This window comes from Manacus vitellinus, unplaced genomic scaffold (genome assembly GCF_001715985.3).
Source record: "Manacus vitellinus isolate BGI_N305 unplaced genomic scaffold, ASM171598v3 scaffold_18_pilon, whole genome shotgun sequence".
Lineage (NCBI taxonomy): Eukaryota > Metazoa > Chordata > Aves > Passeriformes > Pipridae > Manacus > Manacus vitellinus.
This window is the reverse complement of record NW_021939324.1, coordinates 7,875,116-7,884,664: the sequence shown is the minus strand read 5'-3', so window position 1 is coordinate 7,884,664 and position 9,549 is coordinate 7,875,116. Positions and strand designations below refer to the sequence as shown.

General features: G+C 44.4%; 1 protein-coding gene across 1 annotated transcript; it reads left to right on the top strand.

Annotated features, from left to right (window-relative positions):
- Window positions 1-4,771: 4,771 nt before the first annotated feature.
- Window positions 4,772-8,532, top strand: DMRT3 (doublesex and mab-3 related transcription factor 3; the record flags this gene model as incomplete). Its single annotated transcript, XM_008921649.2, has 2 exons — window positions 4,772-4,781; window positions 6,520-8,532. Coding segments are annotated over 2 exons (975 nt in total), but the record flags the coding sequence as incomplete, so codon positions are not given.
- Between the last annotated feature and the right edge of the window lie 1,017 nt (window positions 8,533-9,549).

Here is a 9,549-nt window from a genome sequence, read left to right as displayed (position 1 = left end):
CGCCGCTGCCAACCGGCTCCCCGACGTGCCGCTTTTGATCCCACGTGGATCACAACCGCACGTCCTTCTGCCGCTCCCTCCCGGTAACCCTTAGCCGGCTGGAGTCGCTCCCCGGCTTCCCCCATCCCGGACGTCGGGGCTGCGGGGCCTCGTCCAGGACAAAATCTCCAGAGAGTGCCTCGGACTAAAAGCGGCGCCGGGAGCTAGAGGATTTCTGTGGAGCAAGGATGACCGGAAGAAGTGAGGTGGTGGTAGGGGATGAACCGGGCAACCCAGTCCTCCTGCGCTCCGGGTCGCGTCTGGGGCTGCTTGTGGCAGGTCGGGGTTGCTGAAACCACCGCCCGCAACCGGCACCTTGTGAGTGCGACCTGTCGGTAAAACACACTTCTGGAAGCAAAACTAACGCTCCAGAACTGCTGTCCCATTCCCTGCCCGGTGTCTGAGCGGGAGCCGACAGTCATTCACTACGGGGATACCCGTCGGACAGGCCGCTGGCAGCCTAGTGCGCTCCGCAGACAAGTGGAGACTGACGAAATTTTACCCAGTGCCCCGGGAGGGAAATGGCGAACCCTGAGCTCTCACCCACGGGCTACCGTGTGCGGTATGGAGCCATCCCGGCCACGGAGGCGTCCTTGGGGCCCCGGCACAGGGCTTTGTCCTCCAACACTGGAGGAGACACAACACCGGCCCCGAGGCGGCGGCACGGCTGAGTCTGTCAGTGTGGCGAGGATGCCAGTGGCTTGGGACCTACTTCTTCTCCGGCCCATGGCACCGCCTGCCTGCCCTCCGCCCCCCCTGTCCCCTGCACTTCCGCCTGGTTCCGTCGGCCGTTCCCCTGGGCTTTGGGGGTCTTTGCCCAAATTTCCGCTGGCCGTAGCCTCCCACCAGCTCGGAGTCTTTTCACCACCCGCATCCGCGGAGGCGCTTGGCGGGGGCCTCCTCCCTGCGTAGAAGTGGGGGTGGTAAAGCCGAGGGATTGGGGAGGGAAGGGGATGAAAAGCCCCCTTGGCTTCTTCCAGAAAGTACAAGTTCCTGTCCGCCAGCACGATATAAATCTGACGGATAGGAACGGTATTAACTTGCACGCCCGACTTTCCTTCCCCTTGATATATGAACTTCCCAGTTTAAAAGATTACAGTAATCACGGGAGGAGAGTGTAAATCGAATCTGATAGCAATAACTTTTGGGGAAGGTCAGGCTCAAGTGAAATGTTACCAAGCAACAGGCATTTTGTTTGCAAAATAAAATCAAAGTGTATTGATGAGAAATTCTTCCTTGCCAGCCAGTCAGCACTTTCTGCTAGCAGCTTTACCGAAGAAAAAAAAAACCAACAAAACAAAACCAAAAAAACAAAACCCCAAACATAACGGAGGAGATCTCCCATAAATCAACGCCCTCAGTGCCGCGCCTGCCCCCGCCCCCTCCCTCGGTGAGGCCAGGCTGGGGGGACTTGGGCACTCCGGTACCGCCGAGGAGCAGTCCTGGTTACACAGACGTCACCCCCGTGGTCCCCGGTCCCCGACTGTTACAGAGGGTTTTCCCCCCCGCTTTTTATGAACATGTGGATGCGTGACAGCAAAGTGGAAAATGGTTCTTCCTGTCACCACACAACTTGTTTATTTCTAACTATCCTGCGTGTTCTGAGCGGCAGGGCTTTCACCTCCTCCCCACTACCTCAGTTAAAATCGTCGTCAAAACAGGGGATGTAACTATTTGTTCCCCTTGTCCGTCCCGTCTCTAACATACACACAAACACACACACCCCTTCCACCGCGAGGACATTAATCTCCTGAAAGGTGTTTTTCACTACGGAGGGGAAATTTCCCGACATACGGTAGAATCAGATCCCTCTGCTTTTATTCCTGCCAGAATAAAATCCTGTCGTTTCGGTGGGACAGTTGTGAAGTTCTGTTCTGTGCAAATGATGCACATAGAAACTACCCCTGTTGCACCTGCCTCTGCTAACCTGGGATGATCCCTCCTCCTGATACCGTGCTCATGAACTTTCCTCGCCCACATGAGCACATTTCTCTTAGTAGTAGTTGTCCAGGCTTGTAAACAATATAATGCTATATTGGGTCGTGTCTTATTATCAGAGCCAGCTTCTTAACGCAGCACAGTTGTCTCTGTGTTAGAGAAAAGTGATTAATCTCCTACAAAGTACCTTAGACCTTTAAAGATAGGGATGAAAGCCTGAAGTGAAAGTAATTAAAAACTCCGACAACCTAAACCAAACTAACATCCCCCTTCCTCCAAACAGATAGAAAACCAAAAAACCACAACCCAACCAACCAAAAAATCCCCCCCCCCAAACAAACAAACCACTAAAAACCCCACCAAAAACCAACGACCTTAACTTTTCATGTTTTTATGCTAGTTCTGGTATAGTCTTTTCTATTAATACAAATAAGGAAAACAGCAAATTCTTTTGGGATCCAAGAAAATCTGTCTTAACAATCAAAGAACAAGCTGTTTTAACAGGGAGTCAGCAGTGGGAATATCGAGGAAACAAATTTGTTCCAAAGTATTAGACCAAGTTTTCCAGACAAGTTATTGAATTGAGAACAGCTTCTCTCATCCATATTACTTTTATTTGGCGTCTTTACAAGGTTTGACTCATGATCCTTAATGTATAAATAGTCAAGGAGAATTGGGGTATATATTGCTCCAAATTTGTAGCAGCTTTATTTATTAATTTGTATTTTACTGTAAATGCATGCATGGTTCTCCCACAGTTCTCTGTTTTATGTGTATCTGTATTTGCACTGCATCTCTGTAGATCTAGGTTTGTGTCTGTCTCTGCAAACATATTATTTTATGAATACTCCCCATCGTTTATATCAATAAGAAAACAGTTCCCCTAATTTTCCCCGGGATCACAAAGTGAATACTTGAATGCAGGCAATTTGAAATAGAAGGTGTTGGGGGGAAAAAACCCCAACACACTCCCACCCACCCCCCACCACCCAACACCACCCACACAGAGAAAAAAGTACAATCCCCAAAACCAAAACCACAGAAACATACAAAACCACCTAAACAAGACCAAAAACCTCACTAAAATCCAGAACAGCCCCCTCCCCAATCTGAATCAAACCAACCACCATCAACAAAAAAAACCACAGCAAAAAACCATCAAACCCCACGCAGAACAAAACACAACACCCAAACCCCACAGACGAAAAATATCCCAGAACGAGATTTCTTTCTTGAAGCCCAGAACATCTTTATGTGAAGCTTACAAGTTATTAAAGGAAAAAACAAAAACAAAAAACCCAAAACCTAAACCAACAAAAAACCAACAAACAAACAAAAAAACCAAACCAAAACAAAAAAAAGCTTTGGTGAAGAGCAACGGGTTGTACTTTCTAAATACAAAATTGTTTTTGTACCTGAAAATATAAACATTTACTATTAATACGCACATGCAATATTCCTACAATTTAGTGCCCACGGAAGGACATTTATAATGTATCTTCCCTAATTTTTGTTTGTTTGACGATTGCTATTTTGTGCCAATTTTAAACAAACGAAAATCGCGGTCGCGGCTGTTCCCGTGAAGGGCTGGGGACAGTCCCTGGAGCGCGCCTTCCACCTGGCCCTCTCCGCGCCCTCAGCGTGGCGGGCAAGGAGTGTTCCCATGGGGAAAATGCAGTTGGAACACAGCCTGACAGGGAAGCACCGGGGCCGGCCAGGTCGGCTGGAGCTGCCATGCGACCAGCCCCAGCCCCAGGATGAAGCCTCCTGACACCGGCATCCAGAAATGCTCTCGAAAAGGCAGAGGGGAAAAATACAACAGCGTCCATGCTCAGTATTAGCCAACGGAGGGTAATTCTCCATGTGTTAGTAACAGCACTTCGATTTAAATCACCGAAATTTCGTTTTCCGTGTCTGTCCCTGTAAGTCTAACAGCCCTCTGAGATGCGCCGCTGTGATCTCTGCTGTACGAGGAGACTGTCCTTGTGCAAAGGCTAAGAATCGGGCTCTGCGCGGTCTCGTGATGATAAAGATGCAAACTTCAGTGGGATGAGTTTTCAGAATTTGGAGAAAATTTTTTAGGCAAGCTTCATAAGGATATTTTTAAGAATACTGAAAATTGAACAAATCTAAAATATCTTGAAAATAATATTTTGTAAGGAACAGGGAATGTATTAGAGAGATCTTATCTAATTTTTTTTTTTTAAAGCACGTATTTTCTTCCTAGTTGTACTTGTTCTCATCCACAGAGATACACTGTAAAAATGCAGTAGATCTGAAATACTCTCTACTTGCATTCAGTTAATTTTGTAATATTGTGTACTACAGTGAAACCTATTGATGTGGAAATTAGGGCTATCATCTCCCCTAACTGCCTCTCTAACTCCGTTAAGACAGGAACCGGTAGTTAGATGTCCTCAGACTGCTCTCTAAGCCTTCAGTGTATAAACTGTGCATTCACTAAGATGTGAATCACTCTTAGTGCCCCTTCTCTTGTAACAAATGCGTAATTATGAACACGTGAAGGGATTAGGAGGGAAAGGTAGTGTGAGCCTCATGTTTTCTCAAATAATGGATGAGCTATGCCGGCGTTTTACCATCTCCTCAAAAGGATTCATGTTGCTATTGGCAAACAATTCGTGCATTCCACTTTGGCTGCTAAGGCAAGAAAGATTGACACACTGAGCGTATGAGAGAGGATACATACATTGCCTTCTCTGTAATGTAGCAACATGCAAAGTTATGCTTCTCTGTTTACACTGGACAATGAGCATAACCAATATAAAAACAACTATCAAAACCAGGCTATCCTGCTAAAAGAGATCTTCATTAGGGCAACTAAGTTCCTCAGCTGTATTCCTCAGCTACATGCTTATCTTCCACATCCCAAACTACCAGCATCCCACAGCTTTGTAGGATGACCCATCATTTCTGCCAGGTACCACAATCCTCACGAGGAGCACTTTTTGGCATACTCACACTGTTAGGCTGTGCTCTGCCAGGATCTCATACTTATTTATAGCTCCTATTCTGGTGAGCAGAGTGGCTTCTGGCTCAGCGTGGGCTTGCTCAGATCTTGACTTCTTTCTCTCTCAAGATGGGAAATTGCATTAATAGACTTTGTCTCAAGCTGATCTGTGAAACACTAAACTTATTCCACTGCATGGGGAGATGCTCTGCCTGTTAATGGGGCGAGAGAGAGGCAGGAGGTGGTGAGCAGTGAGGCTAAGGTTCTTGCATACCTCTAACTGGTTGCATCTCACTTGGGCAGGGGTGTTCATCAGCACATTTTAGGAACCTTTGCTTGCTTCTTACAGCTTCTTTATCTAGTTGGGCTGTTAACCATGGACTTGGGAAACCAAGAAAATAATTGCATTGGGGTTTTTTTTTGCAGATAGTTTTTCACGTATGTGTGTTCAAAAGCACTGCCCTGAGCAGTTAAATTGGTCTCTTGTCAGCTGCAGCTTGGACAATGATCCCTTCCCCATGCATTGATGCCTCTCAAGGATACCATCATTGTGCTCTATGAGGAAGGCCAGCAGAACTGTGTTCTCGAGAAATAACCATGAACAATCTCAAGCAATTCTATGCACTCCCTTGTGCATAGGCTGTGAAAGCACTGTCAACCTTTCTTCCTTTCTTCTTGCTGACAACAATTCCATACTCAGGTCAGGCATTACTAAAGTGACCAGAGATGTGGGATGTTCCCATTTCTGAGTGTCTACCTGGAGACAGCATGGTCAATGGGCTTGTTTTCAGCCCTGTACTCAGCTCTTAACCTTCTTAGTTTAGCACATAAAAAGCAAGATACCAGGAACAAGTACTAAGAGAGTTTGTGGGGCCTCTCTCCTTGGAATTATTTAAAACTCATCTAAGCAGGGACATGAGCAACCTACTCTATATTTTAGGTTGCTTTTGCTTTGGACAGGGTATTGGACCAAATGCTTTCCAGAGGTCCTTCTCAAACCAGATTTTTCTAGGATCTGTGCTGTGGGAGGAACCAATTTCTGCAGAGCCAGAACTTGAATACACTGATGTATTTGCAGACTTTTTATACCTTCAACCAGTAGTCATGATGAAGTGGTTCCACCAAAGCTGTTGGACTTGCAGAGGGAATTTTGGTCCCCCTAAGTGCCCTCTTCATCTCACAGACAGTGGGATGGTGCTAGTGAGGAATTATGATGTGAAAGTGCTCAGGTTCCTCTGAGAAAGCTTGCACTTGGCTGGTGTGTTGCTGCCATGTAATCAGTGAGAGACGACTGATACAGTATATTTGATGCAACAGAAAAATTACTACAGCTTCCTTCCTTGCACATGCGAAAACGTGACAGATACCTATAAGGCCTAGACCAGGTAACGTTATTCTTTTGCAGTTTTATCTTCATGAGATGTTGCAAAGATACCTTAATTTTTACAGCATCTCTGTGAAAAATGCTCTCCCCCCCATTCTTCTTTGTTCACTTTAAGAAGACACTATCCTCAAATTTCTGTAAAAGCTTTTGGCTTCAGTTTTTTATTAACTTCTCTGAATTCTCTTTGCAGACATGAATGAGGAGAGGTTGGGTGATACCAGTGGAGCAGACAATGCTGAGACCTACAGCGACAAAGACACAGACCAAAGGAGTTCCCCAGACATGACTAAAGCCAAAAGCTGTTTCACCCCTGAAAGCCCTGAAATTGTTTCAGTGGATGAGGTTGGTTATGCAGTTCAGAAAAATGGTGGGAGCACAGAGAATCATCCAGACAGCCCCAAGTACCACCCAGAGCAGAACCACCTCCTGATAGAAGGTCCTTCTGGGACAGTTTCTTTACCATTTAGTTTGAAAGCAAACAGACCTCCACTTGAAGTCTTGAAAAAGATCTTCCCTAATCAAAAGCCAGCTGTGCTAGAGTTGATCCTGAAGGGGTGTGGTGGTGATCTGGTGAGTGCTGTGGAGGTTCTCCTGTCTAGTCGGTCTTCGGTGGCCAGTGGGGAGAGAACTTCTGCAGAATCCGATGGTCTTGTTTTGCCTTCCAACGGGCACATTTTTGAACACACGCTGAGTTCCTACCCTATTTCATCTTCCAAGTGGTCCGTGGGCTCAGCATTTAGGGTTCCTGACACGCTAAGGTTCTCTGCTGATTCCAGTAATGTCATGCCAAATCCTCTGGCTGTACCTCTGCAGCACCCTTTCCCTCAACCACCACGCTACCCACTGATGTTGAGGAACACTTTGGCAAGAAATCAGTCCAGCCCGTTCCTGCCCAATGATGTCACCCTGTGGAACACCATGACACTGCAGCAGCAGTACCAGCTGCGGTCCCAGTATGTCAGTCCTTTCTCTAGCAACACAACCACAGTTTTCCGAAGCTCACCTGTACTTCCTTCCCGCTCGTCAGAGGATCCTAGGATCTCAATTCCTGATGATGGGTGTCCTATTGTGTCTAAGCAACCAATTTACACAGAAGATGAATATGAGGAAAGGTCTGATTCTTCAGACTCAAGAATACTCAACACATCTTCTTAGACTGACATTTGACGTGTGATAGCTAAGTGATACTCAAAGTGCAGCTGAACTACTGGCCCCTAAGAGGAGGGACACATACTCTATGAAACTCTTGCAATTGTATTAAAAAGTGACTTTGCTTGGTATTATACTATAGCAATAAAGACATAACTTTTTAAATTTCTTGCACTTCACTGGATAATGCCAAATAGCAATACTCTGGCTTTAGTGCTGAGTCTGTATTACAAAGGAAGACTTTATGGCTATTGGTTATGGGACTCTGGAAGGCTCATAATGGAAACAGAAGCCCAAGGTCTACTTTGTTCCTTAACTCAGAAAAATGGGGATGTTAAACTAGAATACTTGAATGCTGTTTTATAAGAGAGAACTCCTCAGGACATAAGAAATCAAATAAACATAATTCAATTGCAAATGGACTAAAACAAGGAACTTATAATCTTATGCCAGTGATCATAAAAAAAACAGAAGAAAGAAATATGCACATGCAACTAATATGAGCTCCTTCTGTGCCGTTTGAGCTTGGACACTTTTCAGAGAAATATTATTAAGAGTTATTCTTTTCCCATGGCTAGGTCGAAATGTGTAATGTCAGTGTAAAACCAATTACAGCTGTGAATTGCATGAAGTGTATTGTGAAATGAACACCAGATTAAGCATTGTCAGGTTAATGTAGCATGCTAAGGACTCTAGAAAAATAAACTAAGATCATGATCTTGGTTTATGTCATTTATACTGGGCAAATACATTCTGAAGACAGAGAGCTGATTAATCCTCAGGCAGGGTTAAAATGTCCAGCTCCAGCAGCTGCAGTCAAGGAAAGCCTCTTTTTTCAAGTCTGGGTTCTGCTTCCCTGCCTAGTAGTTTGCAACTGAGATTAGGCAAATGTTGTCATCAGGGAAGCTGAGGTCTTGAGTATGTACTGCAGACAATTCCAAGCTCAGCTGAGTAAAGTAGAGCTTGCTACAGTCACAGAAAGCAGAAAACAAAAGGCTCTCCCAGTGCTTCAGAAGCATCTTTTTTTCCCTATACTGTAGAAGTAGAAAAAAAAGGAAATAGAATGTAATAGCAGGCCTTTCTTTAAAATAATATTTAGCCAAATGGCAACTTCCCTAAATGTAGAAAAGTATTGGTTTGAACAATTTATTGCATGATTGCATGCATTGATTACACTGCATATCTTATGTGTGTCTGAGTAACATTAGGAATTGCTTCTGATAAGGAATGCCACTAAGTTAACTGTTCACTTAGAAGTTCGTTAAGGTTCTAGTGCCATTTTTTCAACTGCTCACAACTGACAACATATGCTTGACAAGTGACTTGTACAAAACACAGCTCTGAATGCAGATGAAATGACTGTCAGGCCTTCAGGTGTATGGATTAGTCCCACATTTCAGAAAAATGTTGAGGCTGCCCTGAAGTTAAACCCTAAAGCAGACGCGCTTTAAAACTTATACACATATCAGGCATGTTATCCAGTGTCATTGTTGATATGAATGCCTGTCTTCTCATTTGGTATTTCTTGTTTCACAAGTCTCATGCACACAGTGAATCTTTCATTTTATCAAGGTACTGAACACGCACAGAAAGGAGAATAAAATAATGATTTTGTTTTCCTTAGGGGATAAATTAACAGAAAGATACTTTATCTTGCATAACTTTCCAAGCTCTTCAGAAAAGCATTTTTTTGATAATGCTACAGAGCAAAGACTTAAAAGCAGGGGAAGGGGGGAAAGAAAATAAATAGATTCTTTTATGGAAGTGTAAATGTGAAAGCATCTAAAATTTTCCTAAATGCAGAATTTCAGTTGTGTCCTGACAGATTTGCCTGCATTCACGTGGAACTTGTAAACAAATTCATCTTACAGCTACTCCAGAGAGAAAAGTAATAAGTAAAATATATTTGATGTTGCAAACAGAAAGGCATGAGGTAGTGAAATGCTGTGCTACAAGACTGCAGAGGAATTAAGTGTCAAAGGCTAGATAAGAGCAGTTAGGTCCAGAAGCTCTGATTTTGAGCGGATTTCCTTCCTGCAGAAACCTTTGTATAGGCATCCCTGTATATTAA